General features: G+C 40.8%; 1 protein-coding gene across 2 annotated transcripts; it reads left to right on the forward strand.

Annotated features, from left to right (window-relative positions):
- The first annotated feature begins 518 nt into the window (after nt 1-518).
- Nucleotides 519-17,747, forward strand: LOC128572349 (zinc finger protein 43-like). Of its 2 annotated transcripts, none has more exons than XM_053572203.1 (4): nt 519-685; nt 6,482-6,608; nt 7,100-7,195; nt 15,478-17,747. In XM_053572203.1, exons 1-4 carry the CDS (start codon nt 683-685, stop codon nt 17,607-17,609), a joined length of 2,358 nt encoding a protein of 785 aa, XP_053428178.1. In that variant the 5' UTR covers nt 519-682; the 3' UTR covers nt 17,610-17,747. The 2 variants fall into 2 exon arrangements, with proteins under 2 accessions (XP_053428178.1, XP_053428179.1); XM_053572204.1 differs by having other exon boundaries at nt 6,513-6,608.
- Nucleotides 17,748-18,072: the final 325 nt, after the last annotated feature.

Consider the following 18,072-nt stretch of genomic DNA (forward strand, 5'->3'; position numbering starts at 1 on the left):
CTCCTGCAATGCCGCCCTCCTGACCGGAGACTAGAGGTAATTTCACCCTGCTCTTAACCTTCACGGCCTTTGCTTTTTTGACTCCCAACGTCCTTAATCTATTAGGTTACTAAGTTATTTATGTGCATGTTTTTAGCTAGGCATCAATGTATATTGAAAACGCCTTCAAAGCAAACTCCTATTGAAATGCCCAAGGCACAGAGTAAACACTAAGTAGTTTTTCATTCCTTTAGTCGAAATTTGTTAAAGAGCTACTCTGTGGCAAGTATGATGTCCCTGGAATGTCGAGATAAATAGTAATTGTCCGTGTCCTTAATTTAAAAAAAAAAAAAAAAGTGTGGGGGCTGTTGAGGAAACCGTTAGCATTCTTGCCTCTTTCAGCCTCTAGTTGGACGGCATTCCTGTCACTCAAGGTTAGGGAGGTGGGGCCTGAGTCCAGTCCAATCAAGGATGCTCCAAAATGAACTGTCCAATCAGATGCACAGCCAGAAAGAAGAAGGCGTCTCTGGGAATCCGGAGCAGCATTCGTCTCTTTCACTGGGCACTGATCTGGGCTAACCTCTTCAGCTTTTTGCATGTGCTGGAGAATCCAGGTGTCTCTAGAGTCGCCTGTGTCACCCTGTGACCTGCAGGTGCCGGGAGATTTGTAGGGAGGACACCGGGACATCCCGGAAGCTGGGAAATGGTGAGTACAGGAGACTGGGTGTCCTGAGAGGGGGAGGGGCGTGGTTGGGGCCAGAAGTGACTGGCAGGACCCGGGCAATTTCACTTCAGTTTTATTGTTCAGATAGAAATTTGCCACTGGCACCCTTGGCCCTCAGACCCTGTGAGGAAAAGGTGGAGAGGGGCAGGCAGTAGGGACTCTGTTGCTGCGGCCCCTTCCCGGAGCGGTTAATTGCTCACAGCAACCTCCAACTCTTGGGCTTAAGCGATTCTCTTACCTCAGTCTCTAAAGTAGCTGGGACTACAGGCGCCTGCCACAGTGCCGGCTTTTTTTTTTTTTTTTTTTTTTGTAGTTGTCGTTGTTGTTTGGTAGGCCTGGGATTTGAACCTGCCGTCTCTGGTGTATGTGGCTGGTGCCTTAGCTGCTTGAGCTACAGGCGCTGAGCGTTTTTTGTTTTTGTTTTTGTTTTTTTTAAATGAATCAATTTATACTTGCAGTTTTTGGTCGGGGCCGGGTTTGAACCCGCCACCTTCTGTATATGGGACCAGCGCCCCACTCCTTTGAACCACAGGCGCCGGCCCAGCCCCTTTTTTTTGTTTTTGAGACAGAGTCACATTATGTCACCCCTTGGTAGAGTGCTGTGACATCACAGCTCACAACAACATCAAGCTCTTGGGCTTAAGCGATTCTTTTGCCTCAGCCTCCCAAAGAGCCGGGACTATAGGCAACTGCCACAACGCCTGGATATTTTTTGTTGCAGTTGACATTGTTGTGTAGCTGGCTGGGGTTGGGTTCGAACCCACAACCCTTGGTTTATGTGGCTGGCGCCTTAACCACTGTGTTACGGGCACCGAGCCTATTTCAACTTATTTTTAATGAGTTGGTAACTATTAGATAAATTGAAGCAGTATATATTTTGACACTACGCCACTCTACCAAGGGCGACAGAGTGAGAAAAATACAAAAAAATAAAATAAAAAAAGGTCTTAAATGACTCAGCCCCTGGGCTTGACCTCTGCTTTTGCATAAAGATTTGGTCCTAAGATTTTTAGTTTCTTTTACAGGCCAGTGGCTCAACCAATATTTGAACAAACTCTACCCCTCTCATGGGTCTTTCATAGCTCCTGTCTTCTGATTATTTTCATTCCATAAACCCTCTTTCATGCTGTCTCTGTGGTGGCTGTCAGTGTTTCCTGAAATTATGTCCAGGAGTTCAAGGAAGTGGCCCTTGACCTGTGTGATATAAGAGCAGATGGAAATTAGAAATACCAGACGAATACCCCAATTTGAATGTAAAGATTTTGCTCTCTTACTTTTTCTTAAAGGTTTTAATTTAGAAAATTTTGTATGTGTTTTTTTCTGCTTTGAAATATAAGTACATAATTTTACCAGATAAATAATCTTCTTACCGCCTTTTCAAATTCAGGTCTGTCTTTCTCCAGGGGCCAGGACTCATTGCTTTGAAATATAAATAGTCCAGGAGATAGCAACCCTTGTCAGAGTTCCTGTTGTGGTGCAGGACCTCCCGTTAGTGTTCCTCTGGTTCCTTGTTTGAAACTGTCTTCCATCATGTAGACAAGAGAAGATTTTTCTGTCTTTTGAATATAGTCCAGTACAAACACAAATGGCCTTTCCAAGTATAAGGTGAATTTAGGGTGAACTATATATAACCAATGGTGCTGTCAAGTCTTGTGAGGACTAATTATGGTGACTTCGTTGATCTTTACAATCTCTGAGATGAATATCACACTTTGTTTTAATTGTGTAATGTGGCAGTTCTTTTTCTGTCTACCATTTAAAAGGCTATTTTGGAGTTGGAAATAATTCTCTTTGTAATTAATAAAGTATTTTTACACACCTTCCAGAGTTACCAGATATGATATAAACACAGAAGAGTCCCATGGAGTGTTACTCTAGGGGGTGCTTTTCATCTCAGCCTACCTGTCACAGCACACAGTTGTACAGCAGAGTGCATGATGTCTCAAATAGTGAAGCCACAATGGTTCATGTCTGCCTATTTTCAATATCTATTCTTGAGCAGTTGTAGTACACAGTGTTACAAAAAGTGCCCCTAAAGTCACAATACATAGGGAAATGCAAAATTACAGCTCTATGTTATATCTTTATTTACAAAATAGTTGTTAAAAAAAGTCACAAAACAGGCTGAGTGTGGTTGCTTACGCCTGTAATCTTAGCACTCTGGGAGGCAGAGGTGGGTGGATTGCTTGAGCTCATGAGTTTGAGACCAGCCTGAACAAAAAATGAGATCCCATCTCTAGTAAAAATAGAAAAACTGAGGCAAGAGAATCGCTTGAGCCCCAGTTGAAGGTTGCTGTGAGTCATGATGCCATCACACTCTATCCAAGGCAACAGCTTGAGTCTCTGTCTCAAAATTTCACAAAACGTTTACAAAGTACTCTGTATGGCTTGGCCACCTCTTTGTAAAATTGAAATTATTAGACTTGCAACTGATCCAAAGAGTATAAGGCTACAAACTCAAGCTGGATCACATATGTGCATTGAGTACACTTAAAGAATTTCCACTTCCCCGTTTCTCATTTTCCCTACTTCCCATGTATGCACACAGGGCCTGAGCTGCATCCACATGTGACCAAGGCTCAAATTTGCAGTTTGCAATTTTCAATTCAGTTTTTTATTCTGAATACTCCTTCCTTCTGTCAGCTCTAGAAACCTAAAGGGTCAGCATAGAATGCTATGTTTCAAGATTGTGGTGGCTGGTCTTCCCTGGCAAAAGAGTATTTACGTTATTACAAAAGTGCTGGGCAAAAATAAATAAATAAACGCTGTTGGCCAGCAAGGTGGCTTGCACCTGTAATGCTCACTGTGGGAGGCTGAAGGCGGTGGATTGCTTGAGGTCAGAAATTCGAGACCAACCTCAGCAAGAGCCAGACCCTGTCTCAGGCCTCTGTAGTCCCAACTACTCAGGAGGCTGAGACGAGAAGTTCGTTTGAGCTCAGGAATTGGAGGTTGCTATGGTGGCCAAGGCACTCTGCAGAGGGTGACAAAGTGAGACTCTGTCTCAAAAAAATTAAATAAATAAAAGTGTTGAGCAGAAGTGCCCCGGCCCGCGGGGAATTCAACGGGGACCTGGGAAACAAAGGGGTCAGTCGAATGAGGGGACAAGAGACACGAAAGAATGAGAGCAAGTCAAGAGTCTGATCAAGCTCCGAAGAGTTTATTTTTCAGCTGGACTTATAAGCACACAAACGAGGAAGTAACTAAGGGCTGTTCCTAGCAGGGCGGGGAGGGGGCCAGTTTCTAGAAAATTACTAGAAGGACCCTAAGGCGGGGGGTGCATTTTTGAGGAGATATGCAAGGGGAAAGTACTGTTGCTGTTTACGGTTGAATTCCTGAGAATAGTTTGCTCGTAAAATCAAGATAGCAAGGGGCATTTTTGTGATATGTTTTGGCTCCTGGCACAGAAGGGACTCTATGGTGTGCTTACTTTCTCCATCTGAGTGTTACCATAGTCCAGGAGAAGTAACACCAGCAATATGTGAAATTGTCAAAGAAGCCACTTCATACACCCACTTAAAACCAGCAAAATCTGAGGCAAAACCAAGGTTTACAAATCATTTCTGAAAGCAAATTCAACATACAAGAGTTGTTGGAAGAAAATGCAGTTTATTCAGGAGCAACATGGGGAGATGGCTGAATAATGTTGGAAAGACCACCTTATGTTCCTCAGCTGACCAAAAGGTGGTGAAAGGGGAAAGGAGCTTGGGAAACTATGTGCAGGAGCTTTCTATGTGTAGGTCCCCCTAGCTTGTTATAAAGGTTTCTTGCCATCTGGCAGTCTTCAGGACAAGAGAAGTAGAGGTTAACTGCTCAGCATTTTCCTGCAGGGGGAGTTCTGCAATCTTGATTCTTCGGTTAATTGCTAAACACCTATTCCTGAAATTCTTAAACAAGTACATATATAGCCATTGTAAAAAAAAAAAAAAAAAGTGAGTATTTGCTTCAAGGTAGAGTAATTGCTGCTCTTGCAGGATCACATACTTAGAGGGGCCCAGGATACGGAATACCTTGTGTAGGTAATAAAGCCTGGGAGGTGATACTTACCTGAGTAGTTCTCAGCCCAGGCTTCCAGGTAGGATTCCATGGCCAGTTTGAAGAAATGCATCATCTGTGATTCCACCTTCCCACTGATTCTATTAGTCTGAATTGCATCATCCACACGGTTTTAATTATTGCCCCCATGTGATGCTAAGGTTAGGCCAGTGTCAAGCATGAGAGTTTTAAAATGTGTTGAGCCTTTTCTCCCAACGGAGGTCACAGGGCCTGCCCTGCTTGTGCTTCATGGAGACAGGACAGCACCACCAACATTCCATTGCCCTAGCCGAAATTGCTAGCAGGGGAGGGCACCTGAGGGCAAGAAATATGAAAGTCACACTTTGGTCTTTATATGGAAACTCCTTGTTCCCAATTATCTCCTGTAATAAAGTAACTCAAGGTTCTCAAAATCAGAATTATTACAAAAGCCTTGCTTTCTAGGATGCTAAAGAAGAGTTTAAAGATAGCATTAGAGATTAGAAGATAGGGCAGATATCTGTATCTTCCGCGTGTTTTTTTTTTTGAGACAGAGTCTCAAGGTGTTACCCTGGGTAGAGTGCCTTGGTGTCACAGCTCAGAGTAACCTCCAACTCTTGGGCTTAAGTGATTTTCTTGCCTCAGCCTCCCAAGTAGCTGGGACTGCAGGCGCCTCCCACAATGCCTGGCTAATTTTTGGTTGTACTTGTCATTGTTGTTTAGCAGATCCGGGCTGGATTTGAACCTACCAGCTTCGGTGTGTGTGGCTGGCCCTCTTGCCGCTGAGCTACAGGTGCCAAGCCTGTACTTTCAACTTTGAAAAACATTTTTTAAAGTGGTTTTTATCAGAATATGGTTAAGTACTTTGGGGAGAGTATCAACTCGTATGCACCTTTTGAGATTCTCTTTTTATACCTTGTTTGGAAAATAAAGGCTCTAATGGTTGTTTACTGGGTCAACATTCAACTGGGTTAAATCCAGCCTCACGTGTGATAAAATATTATGGGGCAGAAATATTGGCATCCCTGTTGAGCTTGTTAGAAATTCAAAAATAAAGCTTCACCTAATATCTTCTGAATAAAAAACTGCATTTGAGGCTTGGCGCCCATAGCACAGTAGTTACTCACCAGCCACATGCAACAAGGCTGGCTGGTTCATGCCCGGCTCAGGCCAGCTAAACAACAGTGACAACTGCAAGAAGAAAATAGCTGGGCGTTGTGGTGGGTGCCTAGAGTCCCAGCTACTTAGGAAGCTGAGGCAAGAGAATCGCTGAAGCCTGAGAGGTGAAGGTTACTGTGAGCTGTGACACCATTGCACTCTACCGAGGATGACATAGTGAGACTATGTCTCAAAAAAACCCACAAAAAACTCCGTTTGACAAGAATCTCCAGTTCATGCTTGCACACAAAAATCTTAGGGCTTCCATTTACCTCACCATAATATTTTCACGTAAGAAATACGCACAGCTTATAGTGAATGATGTGAGTAGGTGCAAGAATCCACATGCCTGTAGTGGTGGCCTTATTTTTGCATTGTAAAGCCAAAAAGCACAGCATCTCACTGGTATTGTGGATGTTATCCCATCCTCTTTCCTCAGCGTTAGAGAGCACATGAGGGACTATCTCTCTGCTATACTTATTACATAATACCGTTCAGTCATTAAGTCAAAAGAAGTTCTCACCCACTCATTGATATAAAAATGAAATTAAGTCTTCTCATGGCATCATGATATATATTGGTTTTTTTAGATTTCTAGTTTTTTTTCAGGAACTGTTGACATTCAGAGATGTGTCTATAGAATTCTCTATGGATGAGTGGGACTGCCTGGACCCTGCTCAGCAGATTTTGTATCGGGATGTCATGTTGGAGACCTACAGACACCTGGTCTTCCTTGGTGAGGATAACTTACATACACATTTCTTAACTGCACACTAAGCATTTCAGATTGTTTCTCTGTAGGTGGGTTTTGTGGAGATTCTTCTTTGACCGCATTTGTTTTAGATGGTTGTTTCTAAGGAAAACATAAGCTCTTAGTATAGAAAAGAAAATATTTCAGATGTTATCTTGGCATTAATCTTAGTCTTTCTTGAGCTGATAAATATCCTTCCCTACATTGATGGTAATTTCAAAAATGTAGAGGCTTAGCATTGTTGCCCATACCTTTAAGTCTAGTTTCTAGCCCCAAATTTTATTTCCATATTACTGGGTAGTAGAGCATTTTAAATCCTGTAAAATATTGTAAACTTTCTGTCAGAAACCTCTATTTTTAGATTATTCTTTTAGGATCTCTAAAATGTTGTGTTCTGTCCTATAGGAAGGTTCTACATTGTTAACTGGTGAAGCCCAGTAAGCGTCATGTTATCTTTTATTTTTCTAATGAAACAGGGCTTGCTGTCTCTAAGCCGGACCTCATCACCTGTCTGGAAAAAAGGAAAGAACCCTGGATGGTGAAGACTCACCAAACAGTGGTCAAGCATCCAGGTAGGTTGGAGTGAATGAAGCAGATAACAGTGGTCAGAGGTCCAAAGTTGAAGGAGGAAACCACACAATGCAATGTGATTAGGGAAGCTCAGCTTAATTGGAAATGAGTTCTGGGAAGCCTGGGTTTCTTTTTCTTGTTACATAAAGGCAATTTTGTTCTTTTATTTTCATTTCTTATGTTTATTTTCTCATTGAGACAAAGGCTCACTGTGTTGCCATCAGACCAGCTTGCCATGGCATCAGCCTAGCACAGAGCAATCTTAACCATCTTGGTTCAAGTGATTTTTCAGTCTCAGCCTCTCAAGTAACTGGGAGTACAGGTTTCTTCACAAGGCCTGGCTAATATTTTTACTGTTTTTTTGTAGAATCAGAGTCTTGCTCCTGTTCAGGCTTGTTTAAAACTCACAAACTCAAGCAATCCTCTCACCTTGGCTTCTCAGGTGGTGGGTTTCCATGTGTGAGCCACCATGCCTGGCCCTATTCATCTTTTAATTAAAATTAAAATTAAATTAAGTTAATTAAATTATTAAATTAATTTATTAATTTATTAAATTTATTAAATTAAATTTTAATTTAATCCAAATTTATGTTTGGAACAGAATCTCACCTTGTCACCCTGGGTAGAGTTCTGTGGTGTCATAGCTCACAGCAACCTCAAACTTTTTGGCTCAAGGAATCCTCTTGCTTCAACCTCCCAAGTAGCTGGGACTGCAGGTGCCTGCTACAGTGACCGGCTAGTTTTTCTTTTTAAGAGACTTAGTCTTGCTCTTGCTTGGACTGGACTCCTACTGGTTAAGCTCAAGCAATCCACCTGCCTTGCCCTTCCAGAGTGCTAGGATTATAGGGGACTGGTCTTTTCTTTTTAATTTATAGAAGAAGTTTAGTTTTTGGCGATGTTCTTTCTAGTTTATAGTGAAAAGAAAGAACTTTCTATGGCTTATCCAGGACTGCAAAATCTGCCTGCTGTTTGGTTGATTTTCAGAACATAAAAATATTTGTGTATTTTTGAGGATCTCTGAAACATTTTTAAAAATTTTCTTTAGGCTCGGTGCCTATAGCTGAAGCGGCTAAGGAGCCAGCCACATACACCAGAGCTGGCGCATTTGAATCCAGCCCAAGCCTGCCAAACAACAATGGCAACTACTACCAAAAAATAGCTGGGTGTTGTGGCGGCTCCTGTAGTTCCAGGTACTTGGGAGGCTGAGGCAAGAGAATCGCTTAAGCCCAGGAGTTAGAGGTTGCTATGAGCTGTGATGCCATGATACTCCAATAAGACAACAGCTTGAGGCTCTATCTCAAAAAAAAAAAAAAAATTTTCTTTTTCTTTAAGCAGGCATGGTGGCTCACTTCTATAGTCCTAGCACTCTTGGAGGATGAGGTGGGATGATCATTGGAGTACCTGAGTATAAGACAAGCCTGAACAAGAGTGAGATCTTTTCACTACTAAAAATAAAAAACAATAGCTAGGCAGTGTGGTGGTTGCCTGTAGTCCCCGCTACTTAGGGGGCTGAGGCAGAAGGAGGACTTCAACCTAGGAGTTTGAGGTTGTTGTGAGTTAGGCTGATGCTATGGCATTTTAACCTGGGCAACAGAATGAAACTGCCTCAAAGCAATTTCTTTTTTCTTTAGCTCAGTGGTTCTGAACCTTCCTAATGTGGCGATTTATTTTCATTGTTAAAAAGGGGTCTGCCTTAGTATCCTATTCAAAATGTGAGAGTGAGCAGTTAATACTAGTATTTGGGTCAGGCATCTCAGGACACACTTCAAATAGACGGCATATGTTTTCTGCTTTATAGTTTTTGATTCAATGAAGGTTTCAAATAAGATTGTGCAGAAAGTATAGTCAGTAAATTTTATCAGAGCACTTAAGAATCTCCCCCAAATATAAAGAAAAAGCTCATGTCATTTAACTTCAACACTTTCTTTACATGAACTGTGATAGTTTAATTTGTGTATGCTCTAATTTCTCAAGTTTATTTTATGTTGTTTTATTTTATTTTTTTGAGACAGAGACTCAAGCTCTTGCCCTCAGTAGAGTGTGGTGGCATCATAGTTCACAGCAACAGGCTTAAGCAATTTTGTTGCCTTAGCCTCCCAAGTAGCTGGAACTACAGGCACCCACCACATCACCGGGCTACTTTTTGTTCGTATTTGTCATTGTTGTTTGGCAGGCCGGGGCTGGATTCGACCCTGCCAGCTCTGGTATATGTAGCTGACCCCCTAGCCACTGGGCTAGAGGCGCTGAGCCCAATTTCTCAACTTTTTTTTTTTTTTTTTTTAAACAGAGCCTCAACCTGTTGCCCTGGGTAGAGTGCCCTGGCATCATAGCTGACAGCAACCTCCAACTCCTGGGCTTAAGCAATTCTCTTGTTTCAGCCTCCCAAGTAGCTAGGACTAAAGGTGCCTGCCACAATGCCCAGCTATTTTTTGGTTGTAGCTGTCATTGTTGTTTGGCAGGCCCAGGCTGGATTCGAATCTGCCACCTCTGGTATTTGTGGCTGGTTCCTTAGCTGCTTGAACTACAGGTGCTGAGCCCCAATTTCTCAACTTTAATATAGTTAAAGGTATCTACTCTGTACATTTCTTACATATACTATGTCATTGGGGAGTTACAGTATTCCCGTGCATATATTAAATTCTCTTGTTACAAAATCACTCTTTGAAACTTTTCTGAAACTGTTTCTCACTCTATCACCCTGAGGTTGAGTTCAGAGGCATTGTTCACAGCAACGGCAAACTCTTGGGTACAAGTGATCCTCTCTTTTCAACCTCCCCAGTAGGTGGGATTAGAGGCATCTGCCACAGTGTCTGGGTAGTTTTTCTATTTTTAGTAGAGAAGGGGTCTTGAGCTTTTGCAGGCTAATCTCGAATGCTTGAGCCCAGGTAATCCACCTGCCTTGAACTCCTCAGGCGGGCGCCCTACTCACTGAGACACAGGTGCCACCCTTTCATTTTTTTTTTATTCAGACAGAGTCTCACTGTTGCCCTTGGTAGAGTGCCGTGTCATCGTAGTTCACAGCAACCTCAAACTCCTGGGATAAAGCGAGTTCAGCCTCCCAAGTACCTGGGAGTACAGGCACCCAGCACAATGTCCAGGTATTTTTTAGGAGGAGGTCTCACTCTTGCTCAGGCTCTTCACAAACTTTCCTGGCCTCAAGCAATCCTCCAGCCTCATCCTTCAAGAGTGCTAGGATTACAGCCCTGAGACACCATGCCCAGCCTTATTTTGCTACTTTTGACTAAAGAGTTCTGTCATGTTTGTTAGGTCTAAGTAATATACAATGTTCAAGTCATCTGTTATCTTATTAATAGTTTTTCTAATCTTTCCATTGAGTGTCTTATGTAAGGGTATATGGCAAACCTCCTGGCTGAGGGACACAACTATAAATGGGACTTTACCTAACAAATGGATTACCTAACAGATGGAAACATTGTAACCTAATTTTTTTATTTTTTATTTGAGACAGAGTCTCAAGCTGTTGCCCTGGTAGAGTGCTGTGGTGTCTTAGCTCACAGCAACCTCCAATTCTTGGGCTCAAGTGATTCTTTTGCCACAGTTATTCTATTTTTTATTTTTTGAGACAGCACCTCAAGCTGTTGCCCTGGGTAGAGTGCCATTGCATCACAGCTCACAGCAACCTCCAACTCCTGGGATCAAGCGATTCTCCTGTCTGCCTCCCCAGTACCTGGGACTACAGGTGCCTGCCACAACGCCTGGCTATTTTTTGGTTGCAACCGCCATTGTTGTTTGGCCATCCTGGGCTAGATTCAAACTCCCCAACTCTGGTGTATGTGTCTGGTGCCTTAGCTGCTTGATCTACATGCGCTGAGACCAGTCATTCTATTTTTAGTAGAGATGAAGTCTCGCTCTGCTCAGGCTGGTCTGGAACACATAAGCTCAATCTATCCACCCTCCCAGAGTAGTATGATTCTAGGTGTGAGCCACGGTGCCCAGCGTGTGATCTAATTGTTTGTACCCTCATATTAATCTGAAATTTTAAAAAACAGAAGAAAAACATATGGTCTAAACTTAAAAATGACCATGTGACTGTTTCTTCCATTGCTTTTGCCATGATTTATTATGTTTGGAATTATTGATGTTATACATACTTGTTTATATTGCATAAGATATGTAATATACCTAAATGAGGTTTGTAAGTATATGTAATAAATAGTGAGGATTCTTTGTAAAGAGACCGTTCTATTACTAATACATTTTTCTCTTGTCTGTTTAGGCCACAAGTGTATATTATCCGATATAATTATAGCTACTTCACCCACTTTGAGTTACCATTTGCTTGGCATTCAGATTTTTTGTGTTTTTACTTTTAGCCTATTTGAGTCCATAAAGCTACAAGGAGCTTTCTCTAGACCTAATATTGTAGAAATTCAATTATTGTAAGTCTATTCAGCCATATCATCTTTTTAGATTATTGAGTTAATTACATTCAATATAAATGAGTTAAAGTTCCTTTTACTTTATTTCTTCTAGATATTTTCTCCTCATTTCTTCTCTTGCTGCCTTCATTTCTGTTTTATTGATTTTTGTAATTAGTCTGATTGCTTTCTTAGTTTACTTCACATGAATTCTATAGATATTTTCTTTCTGAACACCTTGAAGAATGGAAATTATAAAAAGTTCTTAAAGATATAACAATATTATTAATATTATTCAGACTCATATCAAGCTAACTTCAATTGAATGCAAAAATTATAACTCATTGTATTTCTGATTTTGTTAATCTATGGTTTTTGTTTTGTTTTGTTTTTTGTCAGAGGCTCACTCTGTGTCCTTGAGTAAAGTGCTGTGGCATTGTTATAGCTCACAACAACCTCAAACTGTGGGATTAAAGAGATTGTCTTGCTTCAAGTCTCTCCAATAGCTAGAAGTACGGGGACCTGCCATAATGCCTGGCTAGTTTTTTGTTTTGTTTAGTTTTGTTTTTTGAGATAGAGTCTCACTTTTCTCACCCTCATTAGAGTGTCTGGCATTGTAGCTCACAGCAACCTACAACTCTTGGGCTGAAGCGATTCTCTTGCCTCAGACTCCCTAGTAGCTGGGACTACAGGTGCTACCACAGTGCCCAGCTATTTTAGAGATGAGGTCTCTCTCTGGCTCAGGCTGATGTGAAACTTGTGAGCTCAGAAAATCACCTGCCTTGACATCCCAAGTGCTAGGATTATAGGCGTGAGCCACCTTGCCCAGCCTTTCTTTCACCTTAGTGATGTCACCAATTTCATCTTGTTACATTGAACACCTATACCATTAACAGAAGTTTCATGTTAAGATTCTGTTTTTGCTTTGAATTTTAAAGCACGATTAAAAGACCTTTCTGGGCTCAGCGCGTAGCTTAGTGGCTAGGGCATCAGACACATACACTGGAGCTGGCGGGTTTGAATCCAGCCCCGACCTGCCAAACAACAATGCCAAACAACCAAAACATAGCCTGGTTTTGTGGCAGGTGCCTGTAGTCCCAGCTACTTGGGAAGCTGAGGCAGGAGAATCGCTTAACCCAAGAGTTTGAGGTCACTGTGAGCTATTATGCCATGGCACTCTACCCAGGGCAACAGCTTAAGACTCTGTTTCAAAAAACAAAAAATAGGGTGGCACCTGTGGCTCAGTGGGTAGGGCACTGGCCCCATATACTGAGGGTGGTGGTTTCAAACCTGGCCCTGGCCAAACTGCAATGAAAAAAATAGTTGGGGGCGGTGCCTGTGGCTCAAAGGGGTAGGGCTCCAGTCCCATATGCTGGAGTTGGTGGGTTCAAGCCCAGCCCAGCCGAAAACTACCAAAAAAAGAAAAGAAAAAAGGTTTGGGCGTTGTGTCCAGGCCTGTAGTCCCAGGTACTCAGGAGGCTGAGGCAAAGAGAATCGCCTAACCCAAGGAGTTGGAGGTTGCTGTGAACTGTATGACACCATGGCACTCTACCGAGGGGAATAATGTGAGACTCTGTCTCTACAAAATAAATAAATAAATAAATAAAAATAAAAGTGCTTTCTGCCTTGTCATAATAATACAATATTTTATTTAAATATACTCAGTTTTTGTTTCAGATTTACTTATTTTTACCTAATTTAGCTTTGTTATCAAGCATAATATTTCCAATGAAAGGGGCTTCCTTTGAAATTTCTTCTTTGCCAGTTTTCAGCATTTATTTATCTTGATAAATGTTTAGTTTTTTCTTTATCTTGAAGGGATGTTTTGCTGGATACAGTGTATGTGTTTTGAAATTTTTGTTCTTTTAGCACTTCATCTAACTCTTTTCTGATGGAGAAGGTGTGTGTTGAAACATCCACTAGTTGTCTCATAAGAGCATGCTTAGAGATGACACATTTGTTTCCTTTCATAGCTTTTGGGATACTCTTGTGTGGCTTTCAAATCTTTGATCTTCACGTGTCTTTTTATGGGTTGTGTTTCTCCTTGCTGAAGTATGGTGAGCTTGATGTTCTGTATTGTTTTTCTTACCTTTGAAAATTTCTCAGTCTACCCTCCCCCTCCCCCCATGTTCTTCAACTTAAGAATTTCTCTTTTTTTAAAGCTTGTTTTTTTTGTTGATATCTCCATTTTTATGACTTTACTTAGTTGTTTTTATCATTTCCATGTCACCCAACTACCATCATGAAGATAAAACTCTTAGGTAATTTAGACATCTTTTTTTTTTTTTTTCAGTTTTTGGCCATGGCTGGGTTTGAACCCACCACCTCCCGCATATAGGGCCAGCACCCTACTCCTTTGAGCCACAGGCGCCATCCAGACATCTCTATTTTTTATGGTTGATTCTACATTATTTATTTTGTTTCTTCAGGTTATTTCTCCCTATTATTGTTTGCATGTTCTAATCTTTCATTGACTTTTGAGAATCACATAAGGCACCTTTCTTTCTCTCTCTTTTTTTTTTTTTGAGACAGTCTCACTTTATTACCCTCGGTACAGTGCTGTGGTGTCAGAGCTCACATCAACCTCAAACTCTAGGACTTAAGGGATTCTCTCTCTTCAGCCTCCCAGGTTGCTGGGGACTACGGGCACCCACCACAATTCCCGGCTATTTTTTTGCTGTAGTTGTCATTGTTGTTAAGCTGGATCAGGCTGGGTTCCAACCTGCCAGCCTCGGTGTCTGTGGCTGGCACCGTAACCTCTGTGCTTATGGGCACCAAGCCACATAAGGTACCTTTCACAAAATCCATGATGTTGCTTTACCTTACAAGACTCTGACACAAATTATACTGCAGACTTGAGGCGTTCAGTATACATTGTGAAATTGTTTTGCCTGTGCAATTGTGTGGCTATTTTCTAGCTAAAGCATTTTCCCCAAATTTCCTCCTAAGAGCTTGTAATCACTTGCTAGACCTGAATCTGTCTGTTGTCTTGGAGTCTCTCTGGTGCTGTAACAATATTTTACCTTTGGTTTCAGCTCCCCCAGTCAGTTTTATAAAAACTGCACCATTCTCGGGCGGCGCCTGTGGCTCAAAAGTTTAGGGCGCTGGCCCATATGGGGGGGGGGGTTTCAAACTGCCAAAACCTGCACCATTCACTTCATCACTCTCCCTCTTGGTAGACATAACCTATCTTTACAAAAGTCCTGAAAAGCCAGTAGAGTTAATGCAGGTCTCTATTTTTCTTTTGAGGAAAAAGTTTACTTTCATATGGACAATGCTGTTTTCAGATGGGGGAATGTCTGTGGTCTATAAGTAGAATGAACTTTTCTTCTCATATTTTGCACCTTTTGTCATTATCATCTTTTTTCTTGTTTGATTTTATATAGTTATATATTTTTGAGACAGAGTGTCTTTCACCACAGATAGAGTGATGTGGTATTATAGTTAACAGCAACTTCAACCTCCTGGGCTCAAGATACTCTCTCTTCAGGTTCCTGAGTTGCTGGGACTACACGTGTCTACCACTCGCCCCACTAATTTTTTCTATTTGTGGTATAAACAGGGTTTCACTCTGGCTCAGACTGCGCTCAAATGCCTGTGTTGAAGCAATCCACCCACTCACTCTCCTAGAGTGCTAGGTTTACAGACATGAACCACTGCACCTGACGTGTATATGCCACTTCACGTTGTACTCACCTGGTGGACTGAAAATTCTCACTTCATTTATATAATCCCTAAAATACAGTATATATTTCTTACTTACATGTATCTCAAAAATTATTGTGTTGTCCTATGCCATCTTGCTACTGTGTTGGGCATAATTTTACAGACAGAATTTGTAATGTATATTTATTCATTGTGATGAAATTCAGTGGCATAATTTTGTATTTTTAAATTTCTTTCAGTTATATCTAATCATTCTACCCAGAGCAACTCACAAGTGCTGGGTGTAAATATTCTATTACCAGAGATAATCCAGAGAAGATATGAAAATGATAGCCCTGAGAATTTCAACTCAATAAAAGACTGGGATAGAGTGTGTGAGTATAACCAGCAGAAAGTATGTTGCAATGGACTAGATGGCAGTTTAACAGCTTTGCATGGTAAAACCTATGAAGGCAGTAAACGTTTCAAAGTTGTCAGAAAATTATCAAATGTAAATAGACATAAGATGATATATACCAGGGAAATAACATTGGAATGTAAAAAATATGGGAAAGACTTACAACTATGCTCAAATGTTGGTAAACATAAGATAACCCAATTTGTGAGAAAGCAGTGCAAATGTAAGGAATGTTGCAAAGTCTTTAAATCTTGCTCAAGACTGTCTAAGCACAAGGGACTTCATACTGGAGAGAAAATCTCCCATTGTGAGAATGATGACAAGTCTTTTAGCCACAGATCAAAATATTCCAACCATAAGACAAATTATAATAAAGAGAAACCATACAAATGTAAACAGTGTAACAAATCCTTTAACCATTACTTATCCCTTTCTGTACATAAAAGAATTCATTCTGGAGAGAAACCCTACAAATGTGAAGAATGTGGAAAAGCCTTTAACTGGTACTCAAACGTTTCTGCACATAAAAGAATTCACTCTGGGGAAAAACCCTATAAATGTGACGAATGTGCAAAAGCCTTTAAGGATTTCTCAGTCCTTTCTGTACATAAAAGAATTCATTCTGGAGAGAAACCCTACAAATGTGAAGAATGTGGCAAAGCCTTTAACCAGTACTCAAACTTTTCTATACATAAGAGAATTCATTCTGGAGAGAAACCCTACAAATGTGAAGAATGTGACAAAGCCTTTAACCAGTACTCACACCTTTCTGCACATAAAAGAGTTCATTCTGGGGAGAAACCCTACAAATGTGAAGAATGTGGCAAATCCTTTAAGGATTCCTCAACCCTTTCTGTACATAAAAGAATTCATTCTGGAGAGAAACCCTATAAATGTGAAGAATGTGGCAAAGCCTTTAACCGGTACTCAAACTTTTCTGTGCATAAAAGAATTCACTCTGGGGAAAAACCCTACAAATGTGAAGAATGTGGCAAAGCCTTTAAGGATCCCTCAACCCTTTCTGCACATAAAAGAATACATTCTGGTGACAAACCCTACAAATGTGAAGAATGTGGAAAAGCCTTTAACCACTTCTCATCCCTTTCTGTACATAAAAGAATTCATTCTGGAGAGAAACCCTTCAAATGTAAAGAATGTGGAAAAGCCTTTAACAGGTACTCAAGCTTTTCTGTACATAAAAGAATTCACTCTGGGGAGAAACCCTACAAATGTGAAGAATGTGGAAAAGCCTTTAAGGTTTCTTCAACCCTTTCTGTACATAAAATTATTCATAGTGGAGAGAAACCCTACAAATGTGAAGAATGTGGCAAAGCCTTTAAAAATTCTTCAACCCTTTCTGTACATAAAAGAATTCATTCTGAAGAGAAACCCTACAAATGTGAAGAATGTGGCAAAGCCTTTAAGGATTCCTCAACCCTTTCTGTACATAAAAGAATTCATTCTGGAGAGAAACCCTACAAATGTGAAGAATGTGGAAAAGCCTTTAACTGGTACTCAAACTTTTCTGTACATAAAAGAATTCACTCTGGGGAGAAACCCTACAAATGTGAAGAATGTGAAAAAGCCTTTAAGGATTTCTCAGTCCTTTCTGTACATAAAAGAATTCATTCTGGAGAGAAACCCTACAAATGTGAAGAATGTGGCAAAGCCTTTAACCAGTACTCAAACCTTTCTATACATAAAAGAATTCATTCTGGAGAGAAACCCTACAAATGTGAAGAATGTGACAAAGCCTTTAACCAGTACTCACACCTTTCTGCACATAAAAGAATTCATTCTGGGGAGAAACCCTACAAATGTGAAGAATGTGGCAAATCCTTTAAGGATTCCTCAACCCTTTCTGTACATAAAAGAATTCATTCTGGAGAGAAACCCTATAAATGTGAAGAATGTGGCAAAGCCTTTAACCGGTCCTCAACCCTTACTGTACATAAAAGAATTCATTCTGTGTAGAAACCCCATGAATGGCAACAATGTGGCAAAGCCTTTAACCAGTACTCACACCTTTCTGTATATAACAAAAACTCATTCTGGAGAGAAGCGTTACAAATACCTCAGGGTCAAAACAGCCTGTACATTAAAAATAATGAGATAACATGGAAACCCTAGAAATATGAAGAATGAGGCAGTACCTTACTTGGTGTTCATAACTTAACGAAGCTTGTAGAAATTTACTCTGGAGAGAAATCCTACAACTGTGAGAGAAATCCTACAACTGTGAACAGTGTGGCAATGCACTTAACCAGAGCTCAAACTTTACTACACGTAAGAAAATTCATATTGGAAAGAAATCTTACAAATGAGAATAATATGGGAAACATTTTAACTGATTCTTGGTTCTTACTAAACATCAGAGAAAACATGTCAGAGAAAAATCACAATATGAAGGTGTGTCGAAGCTTTATGCTAGAAATCA

Source organism: Nycticebus coucang, chromosome 20 (genome assembly GCF_027406575.1).
Source record: "Nycticebus coucang isolate mNycCou1 chromosome 20, mNycCou1.pri, whole genome shotgun sequence".
NCBI classification, from domain to species: Eukaryota; Metazoa; Chordata; class Mammalia; order Primates; family Lorisidae; genus Nycticebus; species Nycticebus coucang.

Excerpts from the sequence above, each read along its gene's own strand:
- LOC128572349 (XM_053572203.1), top strand. Across the intron at positions 6,609-7,099 it reads CAGACACCTGGTCTTCCTTG|GGCTTGCTGTCTCTAAGCCG; the intron begins GTGAGGATAACT and ends CTAATGAAACAG. Across the intron at positions 7,196-15,477 it reads AACAGTGGTCAAGCATCCAG|TTATATCTAATCATTCTACC; the intron begins GTAGGTTGGAGT and ends AATTTCTTTCAG.